Here is a 16,997-nt window from a genome sequence, read left to right on the forward strand (position 1 = left end):
ATTATCACTCACACCATGTTTCTTTTCCTCTTCTGAGTGTCATAACAATCTGCCTCCTGATAATTAATATTATTTCGGTTTTATTATAGATGCAAAACTAGATGCAAACCACAACATAAACATTTTCCAGTACTAGTAAATCATGATTTTCTCAGTCCTCATCCAGGTCAATACTTCTTTTTGGACTACTCACTTGTATATTTATTCTTTAATGTGAAAAAACTCTCCAGATAAGCAGTAACTCCAATCTCAAGAAACAGAATTGTCATAAAGACTTCCTGTGTTATACACTGATAGGATCTAACTGGAGACAGAATACTTAGATGCTATCTGTTGATTTTCATAAATTCTCAGGAAATTTTTGAACAGGAGGCTCAGACAGATGCAAACCAGCATGGTTACTAATGATATTGCCATACAAAGCAAGCTTAAAATGTATATGCGTTCAAGCCCACAGAAGGACATTTTCATTAAAGTCACGACTTTTTACAATTTCATTATACTTTCATTAGCAGGTTTAGCCCACATCAGTTGTTTACCTGTGATCACTCTGCTTGCAAGAGCAGATAAAAATGCAAAACTCACAAAACCTGGCATATTTTCTCCCACTTTAATCATTAAAATAAGACTGACTTATCTTTCAACATTTGATTCGACTACAATATACAGTCTGACTCGTGTATATGAGAGTTATTCTCAAGCTGTATCTTCTGCTCCCCACTTGAAACTATGCTGCCGATGGAAAACTCTGCATATCCAATTATCTTTTACATTTAAATCTATGTTAAAAATAGTGATCTTTGAACAAGGACATTATATGGTATTTATGACTGATGAGATTAATTCTTCTCATTCAATATTGATCCTCAGGAAATGTATTCTATCTCAGTCAGCAGTACTTAAGTTTTGTTCTGTATTTTAATTGCAGAACATTTGTTCCAAGAAAGAACTTATTTCTGAAACAATGAGCACGTGCTGCATGAGCCTTAAATAAATGTGAAAGCTAAAAAAAATTTAAATTTTGCGTTCTCCTAATATAAGTGAGGTCTTTGAAAGTTATTTCTCCTTCCGAATGATAAATAAATATTAACCCAGTAGGAACCAAGGGGACATTTAGAAAATTATTCTGGTAACTGCTCTTGTTAACAGATTAATGATGTAAAACAAATATATACATAATGCTATCCAGCTCTTCCTCCTTGATATGAATGTCATTTAGTTGTTGAATTAAAACAAAACAATCAAAACCCAGAATTAAATATATTCACAATCTACATGAGAAAGGTAGCAGCTTGTCCTCATGTCTCCAGAATCTCCTGGATGTCAGGGGAAATTGTTAGCTCTGGTAGCTTTCTTCTGGACTGGTTCCAACAGAAATTAAAATATGACTAAAATTTTTTACAGCTTCAACTTAGGTACCATTAATATGCTAACTAAACAAAATCTCTAGGCAGTCACTACTTTCTTTATACAGATGAGGCACAGACATTCCTACAGAATTAATTACTTTTTCAAAACTGGGAACTGAAAATTTAGTTTTTGTGAATATTTAGACCTAGTCAAATATTTCTACATTGTAGGTAGAAAGTACTTACATGTTGTTCTGATCTATTACAAAAAGCTGCAAGATGTTACAACACTTTTGTGAATTAATAATGCATTTTTGCTAGCATGCTCAGTATAAAAAAAATATAAAAATTTAGCTTTTAAGACATTGATTAATTGTGTACCAGTAATGCAAGATTTCTCTTGGCCTATGACAAACTAACACTGCAGCAGGATACTTCTCAGCACTAAGAACAGTTCTTGAATTCTACTCAGTTCATATATCCAGTTTTGAGAGAGACTGTTTTTTTATTCTACAGTATTATACAACATTTCTTTCTGCCTGGCATCTGACAGGCATTCCCATCCTTCGCATTTACTTTACTTCTCTTCCTCAAAGCTGAGGCTGCAAAACCGCAGCCAGCAGCCTCATATAGCTTTTCATGGAAAAATGCCATTCTAACCTGGCACCTAATTTCACTTTATTATTCATTCAAAGAATTATAAAGCTCTGAGATGAATTTCAATAGTTATGCCAACAAAGAAACTGATGAAAAACATCACCACAAAAGAAGAAAATGAAAACAATGTAAGTCATTACTGAAGTAGCTCTTCTTGTGAAAGCTCTGACGTTCTTTGCTTGCCAGTCACCAGAGCCAGCTCATCCTTCAGCTCCTGGATCTCCTTTTTCAGCTGGACAATCATCTACAAAAAGCAAGACATAAACCAAGCATCACCTACAAATTAATAGCTAGTTTATGATTTTTGCATTAGAAGGCTGAGTTTCGGGAAATACTACACTTTGGTTTTCTCTTTTTTTTTAAACAGCATCGCTGTTCTATAAACAGTCCAAATTCCTTAAATGCACAAAGCACTTTTTTTTCCTTTTCCATTTATAAAACCAAAAAAAAATTTTCCCGACTCAGTAAATTCTGAGTTAAAAGACATGTTTGCACAGAAAGTTCAATAGATTAGTTGCAAAACAGAAAGATAATTTATCATAGGAATAAAAAGCTTTGTGGCTCATTAGTTTTGCCTGTTAGCAATGAAAACACATCTAAAATAGAACTGATGCCTTTGTTAGAGAAAGAACAACTACACACCAAAAGTGGTTTGGTTTTTTTAACTTTTCCTTCAGAAACAGCAATTCCAGACCAGTATCTTAGTATTTTTTCCCATGTAACATTCCATTCTTATTAAAATTATAGCATACCATAATTGTGGGATGCATCAGTTGCTAATGACAAATGAGTAGTATAAATCAACATAATGAGTATTATGTTACATTAATGAATTGTAATGTTTGAGAAAGTGACTTGGAGAACTGTACAAGATTTTTAAAGTCCTGTAGCTTGTTTTTGGAGCCTGTGTATTTGAAGAAATGCCTGTATAAAACAATATTTTACAAATTATTGGCCTTCCAAGGCCTAATTCTACAAAGCAGGACAACATGCAAATCCCTAAATTACAACATGGATGAAGTTCTTGGTTACTTCTTGATTGCTCATTTTAATGATGTATCACCTTATAAGGGTTCAAATCTATCATGAGTCCAATGATATTTTTAGATGGATATGAGTACACCGATTCCCTGTGCAAAACAAGTTCCCAAGAGAAAAATGTTTTCATTCTTGATTGCATGCACTTTCTAGAAGTAAGATTTATATATATTTATATTTATTTTAATGTTTAAATTTAACTCTGATGTAAATTTTGAATGGATACTTTTACTTTAAAAATCAAAATACTCTCAGCATACATATCACTATTTCTTTTAATTCTAGGCTTATGGTTACACATTTGTAACCATAAAGTATGAAAACCTAACTTAGTAAAAATATTTTACTTAAGAATCTATTAAGATGGTGAATTGTTCATTACAGATGTTGTAAGAGTGTCTCAAGAATATTGCAGGCCAAACCTGATTTTAGGTTGCCTTACTCTGGTGCCACACACTGATGTAGTCAGTGCCAATTACTGAGTCAATAAAAAAAATTTGTATCCTGAAATGCATTCATAGTTGTTTCTTTATTATATCATATCCATATATGCAGTTTTGGCATAACCAGTGTAACTTCAGTCAAACATTTTGCATATCAGAAAATATCTTTGATACACAGCATGAAACTCAATTGATCCAGTAGCTGCCATTATCTGCAATACTTTATTGAATTAATCAGTCCTTAATAGGGACACTTAACATTTACAAAGGAACAAGATCTTCCAGGAAACGTGGAAAATTACATTAAATAAATTAACAATGGCCTCTTAATGTAGTAGAATTTAGGATTACAGAGCACATCTTTAAACAAATATGGTATGTAAAAAAGTAGAAGCACATAAAATCTTTCAAAGAACTTAAAAAAAAAAGACTAACCAAACACTAAATGGAAAAATAAAGTACATTTTTGTTATGCACATTAAGAGAAGGAACTTTTTTCTTCATGTGGAAATGTTTTGTGCTTTACTATTATGGCTTTTTACTTCTGTCCTTCTCTGCACATCCTAAATGACTAATCCATTCTGCAGAGCTGCTCTGCTGCTCTGGTGCAGCAGTGTGCCTTCATCAACTGACTAGTAGTTTTAGTTGATTCTTGAAGAGTTCTAGGAGCATCCAATTATCTGTGAGTATGATTTAGAAAGTAACACCCTAAAAGAAGCAATACAAAAACAACAATGCAAGTGATCATTGCTCCTCAGATGCCTTAAAACTGAAAAAGCCTCTAGAGGTTTCATAAAAATCCATTTCATTATAATTATGTCCAAACAAAAAAAAATAAAAATAGTAGTTATTTTATAGAAAATAATGGGAACTTGCATTTAAACACAATTTAATGGGATGATTCAGTATAAAATCTTCAACATTCTTTTGACTGTTATTGATTATCAAAGCTTAAAACTAGCAATTTCCTTCCCTCCTCCCCTAGACGACTCTCACCAATCTGGGGTCTATTTCTTCATTAAGAACTGCTTCATTCTTAATAAGAGCAACTCGCTGTGCAAATCTGCAGGTTGATATAGATTCCTGGAAGAAGGAAAAATAAGAAAGAGAGAAAAAAGTAAAAATTCAATTAGCTTTCCACCAAGTAAGTAAACAGACTGCTAACAAAGCCATTCAACTAATTTTCTGGGGGTTTGTGTATTTTACAGAACTAACCTATCATTTCATATTCCAAAACAGCAATATTCAAGGGAAATTAGGTTAGCATATCAATGACAGTGACATATAAAACTGTGGAATCATAGTACATATTTTATTAACCTAGCAAATCCCCTGATCAACTGTGTTTCAAATGAGTTCCCAGCTGGCACTAAAAGATAAGCAAGACATACTGTTCAGAAGGTAAAAACTTTTGAAAGATGATGAAAAGAGAAAATGAACTGAAACCAATGTTTTTTTTTTTTTTTTTTGTGAAAATGACACTAGAGAAGAACATGTAAAAGAAGCTGGGAAAATAGGGTGCAGGAGGACAGAAGGGTAGGGGAAAAAGGTAGATATAACACTCAGGTAGTGGAGGAAACTCTTTTACAACCAGTGTCTTCTCCCATGCAGGGCACAGAATGAAATCAAAGATCCCTTAGTACTGTTCCATGCTTTAAGATCAGCTGATACATACCAGACCCTGTTAGAGAACTTATCTACCAGCAAGAATAAAAATATATAAATAAAATAAAAATAATAAATAAAAAATAAATAACTTGCTGGAATAAAAAACCAGCAAGTGTTCTCAGTTAGCTCAAAGAATAAAACAACATGCAGTTGTCTTAGAAATTCCAAAGATTCTTGATAACCTGTGTGATAATTTTTTAAGATGTGCTAGTCTGCAGTTATAACGTAATTTGCACAGAACCACTATGTAAAAAGAAATTTACTACTGTCATAGACTCATATTTCAAAACCAAAGTAATTCTGTAGTTTTCAGTCCTCCAACATAATGAAATACCAATTTAAATACATGTTCACATACTCCTTTTTCCAAAGGACTTATGTCCCTTCCAGTGCTTGAAGCTGTGGTATCTGAGTTAGGGTTATGTGATGAAAGACACCAGTGTTTATTGCCAAAGACATCATATGTACACGCATAGAAGCACAAGGAGAGGAAAGTCTTACCATTAAAGAGCCACACATAGACTTAGATTGATTATATGTTGGCCTCTGCTATACAGTTCCTGTGCTATGATGATCAGCTAATGTGATTTTAAGTTCTATACATGTATTGAGTACAATTATATATACTGTACACATATATATATTTCCACCAGACCTCTTTACTCTGTCCATGTGAAGCATATCATAACAAATGATTAATCAGTTTAGCTTTCAATGTTCAATATGTAAGATTATGATCTATTTATTCTATGCCATCAAAACGATAATCAAAGCAGAGCTAATTTCCTAATGATCTTTTCTGCCATACTTATCACTATAGTTCCTGAGGGTTTCACAAAAATCAATCCATTAACCCTCTTTCAAGCAGATTAACATCTTTCAAGCACTCCACAAGACTAGCAGAAAAGATGTGATGTAGGTGATGTGAAACGTTGTACACAAAATCTTCAGTAGAAGTAGGAACATAATCTAGTTCTGTTGGATAACAGACTATTTGTCCTCTTCATGAGAGTGCCCTTTCTTACTTTGAATTCCCTGCTTTATTGCTTTCGTTTTGAGAGACAAAGCTAGTTCCTCAAGAAAGCTGCTTTTATTATACAATTTCAATTCATACTTGGGTGCATTTCTGTCTTGTGCTTCCTTTGTGAATGAAACGTATCGCCAGTGGGGGGAAAAAACAAACAAACAAACAACACAAATATAACTATACATAATATCTCACAGAATTCAAAATTAATATTTGCAGCTATCCTAATTCTGACTTTTTCTAATGTTCAGTAATTGACTTAACATCTGTTCTAATATGACTTGCACAAATCAGATTTTGGGGAGCATGGTAGGGACTTCTTTCTCTATTTTGAGAAGGACTAAATAAAGTCTGTTATGTAGATAGTATACATTAAGACAAGAAAACCATCATTAGCCCACTTTGGATAATTGCTTGGGCTAAATATTTCCAAACCAAAGCCCCAGATAGCAATGTGAGGTACATACACTTGATGAACTGATATACGAAAGATTGCCTATCCACCATACCTAAAAGAAAAGTCATTAACAAACTTATCCAGTTGCATTTGTAACCAGACCTCATGGTGCATAACTACATGTTTACAGGTCCAAACAATTTGTTTCCATTCAACCTCCAAGTCCATTTCTAAAGAAAAAGAAGTCTTCAACTAGACGAAGTACGGTTTTAGTATAATGTTTTCCACTGTATTTCAGAAAACAGTCTTAGGTTCAGTAGTTTTTTTCCTCGCATTAGAACACACACAGGAAATAAACAGATTATAAACGGCTTTGAGCAGGATTCTATGTATTCACGCTACAATATATTTTGGTAAACAAAGTGCAAGACATTGGTGAAAGGAGAGAGAAGTATTCAAAAAATGTCCAAAAAAATCCCAAATCATCCGTCCAATTCCCTCTCCCCCTCAATGAACTCTCCAGCTGTCTAGCATACTCAATGAAATCATGAAAACAAACGAATATATTTTTTGTAAGAAAAATATAAAAGAATACATACTTGAATTGTAAACTGTAACAAAAGTCAAAAGAGTAGGATCTTTAGAGAAGTGAAAACATTTTTTCTGAAAATAAGTAGATGGAAATAACATACATCTATATTTCTTTTGTCTATAGAGAGTGTTGCTATCATGGTAGTCATGCAGTTTCCTCCTAGGCTGTCTCTTAGCACTGAGGTCATCATAGAATTTCGGTAAGGAATGTGGGACCGGTTTTTCTCTGCAAGGGCAATTATTACCTGAAACAATAGTAAAAATGGAAAAAACTTAAATGTACGGGTCTATTAATGATTGACAGAAAGAGAACAAAAGCACTCTGCTCAGGAACCTAAATTTCTGACACAACAAAATTACATTCAGCCATCCAGTTAGCTTCATACCCACTGGCTTTATTGAAATAATTTCAACTTAAATTTCAGCATGCTTATATGTCTTTCTATGAGCTGTACCAGAAAGACCAAATAAATTGAATTTTATCATACCCTAGCATTACAGCCTCTCAGCAACATGGAAATGGAACATGACAAATTAAACCCCACAGACTTAAGACACTGGAACTTACTGAAAACCTTCCTTTGCCACACAGAGACTACAATGTGAACAGACAACATGGGGGAAAAAGCCAAAGGAAAGACGTTATTCCCATTAAAAACAGGAACCATGTTACAGAGAAGCTATTTTTTTCTGAAGTCAGGTTGGATGGGACTCTGAGCAACCAAGCTGAACATGTCCCTGCTCACTGATGGGGCGTTGGACCAGATGATCCTTAAAGGTCCCTTCCAACCCAAAACATTCTATGAATCTATGATTCTATAAAACGTGATAATCAGAAAATTCTTTTACGTGATCAAAAAGAACGCATTATCCTCTTGATAAAAAAAAAATGTTTGGGGTTTGTTTTTTAAATACTTGTAGGCCTAAGCTTAAAAGGCCTTAGTAATATTATTGAACCCAGGACTGTAATATGGTGATTTAAATCAATCTGAAGTAGAAAGTTTCATTCTGTCAAACAAACTGCTTTAAGAACTAATGAATTTTTCAAATGTGGAAGCTGTCAGAACTGTTACTTTTTGTAAATTTGCATCTTATATATAACAACAGAGCAGGTATAATCACTCACAAATTTCACTGAAACGTTTGGAAATATTAACTACAAAGGAAGGTCTGAGACACACAAGTGCTTATGATATGATCTGAAGTGTGCCTATGAGTCACTGTTCCTGTTCATATCCATTTTGCACCCAGTTACTTCATATAGGGAAGAAATTCTGCACCAGAACCTCATGCCAACAGGCAGTCAGGACATGTCCTCAGAGCATACTCAGGCGATGATGATTTGGGTGTGCATTACTTGCAGGTACAGGGTGATAAGCTACATCAATATCTTGCAGTTTGGCGTATGATATGCTCTGAAGTCATATGCCTGTTCTAGATGTCTCCATTTTTTTTTCTCCTGTCTGACAATAGTCACAAGACCTCTGACATCTCCTTTGATCCACATCCAGAATCCTTTCAGATTCCTGCCCACACTTATCTACTCTTCAGACTTCAGTCAATTAAGTCTCCTATCCCACCTCCCTTTCCTAGTAGAGTTTATCAGCTTAAGCTCTGCTCCTCACTGCAAAAATTCCAAACTACTGCTAGTGTCTTGTAGATAATGACAAACATTCTTACTTTTGGGACAACGTATGCTTATTTCAAGCACATACAACAGGTCTTGCTGGAAATAATTCACCCCAAAACCTATGATTTGACAAAATGCATGTATTTCACTTTAAGTTATTAAAAAGTTCCTGTTTTTTCATTACTTCAATGTCTATATATGTTAATCAGGAAACAACAAAGCCAGAAAATTACCTTTTCTATAGGATGTAAATAGCATGTGATGGCTGGTAATGATTTCAAATTTTATTAGTAAAAACTTCAGTAGGGATGGGTACCAATCTTTCACTAACCAATAAAATATTTCAGCATTGGCTAAATGGAGCACATTTTAAATGATAGTTAACAGGCATATTCATCAAAGTAGTGAGAAGACCATATTTTATTGTTTTGAGGGAATATATATAGTTCTAATTCCACTATAGTGTCAAATCCTGTGGCTGTATAGCTATTAATTTTTAACTCTAAATTTGGTCCAGTGTACTGTATTTTGTGTATCAGACAGGAATATCTACACACACACAAAAAGCTCTTTTAACTCCAGAATATACGACTACATCTTAAGGATGACAAAAGCTACCTGGATGTGGTAGTAGAGACTTTAAAGAGCACATATATATCAAATTGCTATGAACATTAAAACTGAATTGTCCCTACTGGCATCATAGATCAGCTACATGACACTATCTCACTGTCGTTTTGCTCTGGACAAATAGGCCACTTGGAGAAAAAGTATGATTCATTTATTTGAAGATTTCTTAAGATGTTGTGGGTATTTAATGAGTAGATCAAGTGTGATAAGAAACACAGAACTGTGTTCCCATTGTCATCTTGACACACGTAATACTAAATGACTTTTTTATACAATTATTATAAACAATTTATAAGTTGCTTAGAAACAGCCTAACCCAACAGTAACACACTAGCAGATAACTAGCTGAGAATGTAAATAAGCTGAGGAATCCTTGTACTTTAACATTAGCCACTGCAAGGTCAGGATTGAATGGCCCAATTCCCACTGAACAAAAAGACATTTTTTACTGTCTTCATTGTTCTTTGATCAGTATTCAAAATTTTTTATTAATGATATGCAACCACAGACAGAACCTAATGTGCTTATCTTCAATCATATTTATTCTAAAATAAGAGTTAAAAGTTGCATGACAAAGCATTAATATTTTAAGTTTCTACAGCACTTCTAACTTGAATATCCCAAAACACATCATACTAAATTCTGTATCACAGAGCTCATGCAATGTTGCATTATAAATATTTTAAAATCATACAGTAAATAAGAAGGATACTGATCACAGTTTGTATGATTCTGAAGAGGTCCATTTTAGAATCATTTACGCTTATCATTTCCCATGAGTGCAACATAAATACGGACATCTTGCTTCAAAATCATATTTAAACAAATGAGGGATATGAAAAATATTCAGTATAATCATAAATGCCTGCCACATGTTGTGCCTTAAGCTTCTTGTTTTCACAAATGAATATATCTGATTTCTCCCACTAAATGAAAGAGCTGCTGTTGTTGTATATAAACATTTCTAAAGAAGCTTTAGGAAAAATATACTGTCTTCTCCAGCAGAATTCAAAGAAATAACAAATTTCTGGCAACAGAAGCATTGTTTACTGTACTGTGAATATAAAATCATGTATTCAGTCTTAGAAAGAATTTCATTTCTCTTACAGGTGTGAGGTCTGAAATCCACATTTGAACATCTGCAATGATTTGCAACTTAATAGCACAACATCCACAAAATAGGTTTCATTGATTATCAGGTGTTTCATACCCTTGCTTGGTGTTTCACAGCATTAGAACACAAAACATCACAGTGGATCAGGAAGACATAAATATAATGCCCAGCATATTTTCATAAATAAGCATAAATATCCTTTAGCAATACCATAAATACTAAGCCAAAAAGAAACATCTGAAAGCAAAGAATGTTATGGATAGAGACAATGCCTATTATTCTGGTGGGAAGAAGACATGCTAGAAAAGAAGATATTAGTGAGTGTGAACAGTCTTCACCATCTCATTTATGACATTTGCAGAAATTGTGAGGATCCTAAGATGTACCATCTTATTTTTCTAGTCATGAAGCTGCATTATTACAGCAGATCAGTGAAGGAAAAATAATAAAAAACATAATAACAATCATCATCTGTTAATCAAACCTTTCTACTGGAATGATTAATTTTCAAAGTTTCCACTCTCTGCTGCTATCTTAATGCATTGTCTTTTCTTTTTTTTTAAAAAAAAAAAAAATCAGTAAGTTTACTCAGGATGAATGAATCTACTTTCTCAGTATCTGCATTTTACAAACAGGAAAACCAAAAACCACAGTGAAAGGAGGACAGGAATTTTAGTATATCTGAAATCAACAGGCTAAACCTTTTTCAGTAACAAAAGCTGAATGATAAAGATTCGTGGACATGACATTATTATTGCAGTTGCATCTATGAGTCCTATTGGTATAAATCAGTCATGGTAGTTACTCCATAAATACATTAACAAAGGTAACTCGAAGGATCAAAGATTCATTTTGGCAGAGGACTAAAAAAACACATGAGAAAAGAGTCTAAAGTTTTACCATATTACAACGCTTGAACCAGATAAAAACCAATCACTTTAGTTCAATGATTCCTGAGTGATACACCCTGATCCCAGCTGTGGAAGAGGGAGAAGATGACAAAGAAAATTTCTATCAGAAATACAGCTGCAATCCTGTAAATAATTTTCATATTCCAAGTAAAATAAGTATTTTTTAAATACTGCCCTATATAGCTACTATAACCTCACTGTTTAAAGATTTTCCCAAATTAAAATATTGTACTTCAAATTAAGAGCTATCAACTCAAACATTTCTAAAAGCCTCAACAAATATGCTAAGACTAACTGAATATTGGAATCAAGATTTCCAAAATATTGCACATTGCTAAACAGAAATGTAGTAAAGAGAAAAAATATTTCACTCTAATCCAATTTTACCTGTTCCAAATAGTGTAATGACAGGTTGATATATTTGGCTTCTGTTAATAAATGACCTCCGAGTCCAGTCTTTGCAATACGCTCTGATCCAGCAAGATCCACTAAATGTAACTTGGAGCGTCGGAGAGTTGCAGATCCAGGTTCTTTGCTGGAGATGTGAATAGTGAAAATGCAGTGAGATCGGGTTGAGGCTTGATTCATTGGTGTCTACAAGGAAAAGAAAGGAAGAGTCCTCAATGTCCACTTAATAAATAAATTTAGCTTTTTATAGTTCAATAATCTGGTGACTGGAATCACCTATCCTATTTTTTAGCTATTGCACCTGAAATAAATACGCAAGAACCCAAAAGGATTTACATGGCACTCACATTCTGACCAAATACTTGGATAAATTCGATTTGGAAAAATTGTACTGCAAGCAACCAAGCAACTATCCTTGTTCCAAAATAGTCTGACAGTGAGTATATCAGCAATCAGCTGGCCTTACTATGCTGAGGAACACTGAGAAACACCAGCAAATGGTACTTCGATTGGAGGGAAAGTTAATAATCCCTAATCTCCAAGAGGTTACCAATTTCCCCATTTTTTCTCTAACTAACACTAGAACTTCCTATAAAGCTTTAGACTTTCACGGTTTCATTAGGTTTATGAAAAAATTTAAGTTGGCAAAATCAGAATTTCATGTGGCATGACAGAATTTTCATAAAAGGTTTGTCTTTAGATATATTTATTTGTATTAGCTACTGTCACATTTCCTTAACTACACACATGGAAAGTCTTGGTCAGTTTTTAGGTATGCTCAATATATTTGAAATGCAGACCAGAAAATTTCACACAGTTATCCTATACTTTTAGATATCAATTTTAGATTTCATATGAAAGATGCCATCACATATGCACCTTCCTTTTCTTAAAGAACATATATAAAAAGAAAACCTTAAGCATCTAAGGCCTCTTATGTTCAGTTACATCAAGCGGTTGTAGATGAAGACTTATAAAATAGATAAGGGAGATTATAGGTTTAACACTCTCTAGGATATAGATATGGAGATTATAGGTTTAAGATACAAATAGGATTTTTATCTGCAAACTACAACAAGTATGACTACATTGTTAACAGGGCATAAATGCTTGACGTGCAGAAAATTGGGGTAGTGCAATAAGTTGATAAATAAAAACTATTGACTTAGAAAATAAATCTATATTACTTATATCTGTTAAAAAAGATTAAAAAATACTCATTAAAGTGCATACATTAATCTCATCTGTAGTTCAGTCCTCTGTTATTCTAGAGTAATTATTTATCTAGGCATACCCTGTGATTCAGAGTAGATATACCAACATTATAGACCATATATTCATAGAATGGTTTGAATTGGAAGGGACTGTAAAGATCATCTAATTCCAACCCTCCCCGAGATGGGTAGGGACACCTCCCACCAGACCAGGCTGCTCAAGGCCCCATCCAACCTGGCCTTGAACATTTCCAGGGATGGGACATCCACAGCTTCTCTGGGCAACCTGTGCCAGTGCCTCACCATGCTCATTGTGAAGAATTTCCTCCTTCTGTTTAGTTTAAATCTTCTCCTCTTCAATTTATAGCCATTCCCCCTAGTCCTATCACTACAAGCCATTGTAAAAGTCCCTCCCTAACTTTCTTGAAGCCCCTTCAGGTACTGGAAAGCTGCTGTATGGTCTCCCTGGAGTCTTCTTCTCTTCTCCAATCTGAATAACCCCAACTCTCTCAGCTTGTCCTCATAGCAGAGGTGCTCCAGCCCTCTGATCATCTTCATGGCCTTCCTCTGGACCTATTCCAACAGTTCCATATTCTTATGTTGAGGATTCCAGAACTGGACGCAACACTCCATGTGGGGTCTCATAAGAGCAGAGCAGAGGGAGAGAATAACCTCCCTTGCTCTGCTGGCCACACTTCTTTTGATTTAGCCCATGATACAGTTGGCCTTCTCGGCTATGAGTGCACACTGCTGATTTATGTCAAGCTTTTCATCAATAAGCACCCCAAGTCCCTCTCTGCAGAGCTGCTCTCAATCACATCATTCCCCACCCTCTACTGAAACCATGGACTGTCGCAGCCCAGGTGCAGGACCTTGCACTTGGCCTTGTTGAACCTCATGAGGTTCACACAGGCCCACTTCTCCAGCTTGTCCAAGCCCCAGTATATTTCTTCCCTTTACATAGTCTGCTTTAGTTGTTAAAATAGCAAGTCTTGAAGGTGCTTTCTGGTAAAACTAGAAAGGATAGCTCTTGACAGGACAACTACAAACTGAATATTCCTTTACCAGGAATAATATGAATAGCTATAGTTCTTGGTTGAATTGTTTCCCTTTCAAATTCCTACTATGTTTGGTTTTGGGTTTTTTATTTTTTTCCAGCCTGAATAGTGCCAGCAGAACTGAACTGGTTTTGGTAAGTGATCCAGCTTAAAGGAAAAAAAAAGTCTGCACACCATAGTTATTCAACCTGGATCAGTTACCCAATTCAGACACAGTGCAGCTATAGAAATCAGTTCTGCTAGAATAATTGAAAACGGCAGTGTACAGCATCTGAATAAGTAAGTGGTGCAGAAACAGCATACTTGTAGTTGTTGGTGAAAATTCTGTAGTGAAATTACAGCCTTAGCAGCATTTTATTTAGGGCTGCTCTACCTAGTAAAGGCAAGCTCAGAGGGCGAGGAAGAAGAGTTTTGGCCATTAGTTTATACAGATGAGAAGTTTTGGAATAATGTAGGCAAGTCATTGGCTCTGCTTCACTGCTTGGTTGTGAAGGATCATTTCACAATCCTGTGAAATGAGCATCGGAGCACCAGAGTGCAGTCACATGATATGCTGTCTTCAGAGGCAAAGCTGAACAAATGAAGGGAGACGAGTTGCAACAAGGGAATGAAAATAAATGTGCTCAGGGAAAGATATAGGTTTGTCAAGCTTTGAAAAGCAATAAAAGACTCCTAAATATATTTTAAATGCAGTTGCACTAAGAAAAAGTTACATGCTGTTAATGTGCATGTTATTCAGCAATTCAGATTCTATCAATACTCTGAGCCAGCTTCACTTATTTTAGGAGAGCTATGATTTCACTACTTGCAGCTCTGTGAAGCAGGTCTGGATATTTTATTTTTTCAGCTCAAAATCCATAACAGAATTAATATTTAGGGACATTCTCCTTAGCAGTATTGATATTTGAGGACATTTTGCACTCCAGTTCAGGCATTAGTCACACTATATGCAGACAATGCTAAGCCAGTTTGAATATAATACAGGTCTAGCCATGGAAACACAATGTAAAGTTTCCTAGGAGGGAAGGCGAAGAAATCAGCACAGAATAATGGAATGGTTTTTGAGTGGGAAGGGAACTTAAAGATCACCTATTTACAACCCACCTGCCATGGGCAGGGACACCTTCCACTGGATTGCTCAAAGCCTTATCCAACCTGGCCTTGAACCTCCCCAGGGGTGGGGCATCCACGACTTCACTAGGCAACTTGTGCCAGTGCTTCACCACCCTCACAGTACAAATTTTTTTCCTAATATCTAATCTAAATGTCCCATCTTTCAGCTTAAAACCATTACTCCCCATCTTTCCTGGAGGCCCTATTTAAATATGGGAAGGCTGCTAAGAAGTCTCCCCAGAGCCTTTTCATAAGCATCCTTAAGCAAACTTGTTTCGCTACGCAGCAAAACTTCATGTATTTAAAAATGTGCTTATAGTTACACGTTTAACCCAAACAGAGGGGAAAAAAAAATAATTAAAACTCAAAAGAAAATATTTTCAAGATTTTGAGTTCCAAAAGCTCAGGGCAGTATTTGGCCCATTAGGTCTTCATGGTCTGTAGCAATACACTAGCCACAATTTGTTTTTCCATGTTCCAAGCAGATTCTGCTGGACTGGTCATTAGATATTCCATTCCTTTTGTCTCCACGATTTCTTTTTTCATGTAAAATGAGCAAAGCTAATTTGGAAGTCATTGCCTAGAATCCTAAATGGCTACTTTTAAAAAGTCTTTCTTCAGGGTAAAAACACTCTTTAATGAATACACCAATACTCCTTTTCACAATATGATTCTATCTCCACATTGCAGTTCCCATATACTGAAAGCTGTATTAGAACTTCTGCAGGAAGCATAAAGCAATAAAAATATCAACTGTTAAATGGGATGTGATACTGAAATGTTAATTGCAGTCATAATCCTCCACACTTTGCTACTTTTGCCACACAAGTAGATACAAAGCACATAGCAACAGAAATGACAACTTGTCAGCATCTTCAGTCCAAAAATAAGATTTTTCTGTGAGGTATGGTTTCAGACTTTTTTCCCCTCTCTTACATATGCAACTTCTGATCATGACCATTCAGCTATTCAAAAAGTTTAAAAACTGAAAACTAAATTTTCTGGACAGTGTCTCAGAGCCTACTAAAATGTTCCTTTAGTGGCTTTCAGAGTTCATTTTGGCTTCGTTAGCAGTATTCAAACCATATGTATATGAAATCATCCTCATGCTAATTTGATGTGATGAAGGAAAAAAAAGAAAGAGGGGAATGGCCTGGCTCTGAGCAGATGGTTGCTATTGTGAAGGTTATAAATAGAACAACTGATGAGCTGCAGTTACTTACAAAGAAATATTTTCTTCCAGGAATTCTGTGACATCATAAACCACATAAGCAGACTTCAAATGCTTTGTGATATCACATGAACACTACAAAGGATTTAATGCCAAGTCATCCATTGCTGCCCATTTGTGGCATGGTAAAAGAGGAATTCATTAGCGTATCTTTCAAGATCATGCTTTGCTAAAGCATCAGTGTTTTGCTTGATGTTGGAAAATACATACAAGAGGTATTTCAAGACATACAATCCAGTCTCCTTTTTCACCAGCACTGGCATATACTTGTGTTTGCTGAAATTAAATAAACTGTATAGAAGCTTCATCACTTAAACTATTACATATATTCATACAGCAGTTGTAATAAGGTTTTTTTTACTTAAACGAGAACCTGCAGCACATCCACATTGCAGGAAGCATTCAATTCAGATGTTTCTGTCAAGGAATACAAGCTCATGAAAGATCCAAAAACTTGCTGAAGCCTAAGTTATCTAATTGTTATCCATTTTCAATCAACAAAACACTGCAGCAGTCTC

The 16,997-nt window shown here is 35.0% G+C and overlaps 1 protein-coding gene across 5 annotated transcripts in view; it reads right to left on the reverse strand.

Annotated features, from left to right (window-relative positions):
* KIF6 (kinesin family member 6) overlaps window positions 1–16,997 on the reverse strand; it is a 157,065-nt gene that overhangs the window by 101,730 nt on the left and 38,338 nt on the right. For 4 of the 5 annotated variants that reach the window (XM_054062612.1, XM_054062611.1, XM_054062609.1 and 1 more), the window contains 4 exons: window positions 11,843–12,049; window positions 7,272–7,415; window positions 4,484–4,570; window positions 2,147–2,250 (listed from right to left, as the gene is read on the reverse strand). In XM_054062612.1, coding sequence (XP_053918587.1) covers window positions 2,147–2,250; window positions 4,484–4,570; window positions 7,272–7,415; window positions 11,843–12,049 — 542 coding nt within the window. The remainder of the gene's footprint in view (window positions 1–2,146; window positions 2,251–4,483; window positions 4,571–7,271; window positions 7,416–11,842; window positions 12,050–16,997) is intronic. The other variant, XM_054062613.1, reaches the window with a different exon arrangement.

Source organism: Cuculus canorus, chromosome 3 (assembly GCF_017976375.1).
Source record: "Cuculus canorus isolate bCucCan1 chromosome 3, bCucCan1.pri, whole genome shotgun sequence".
NCBI classification, from domain to species: domain Eukaryota; kingdom Metazoa; phylum Chordata; class Aves; order Cuculiformes; family Cuculidae; genus Cuculus; species Cuculus canorus.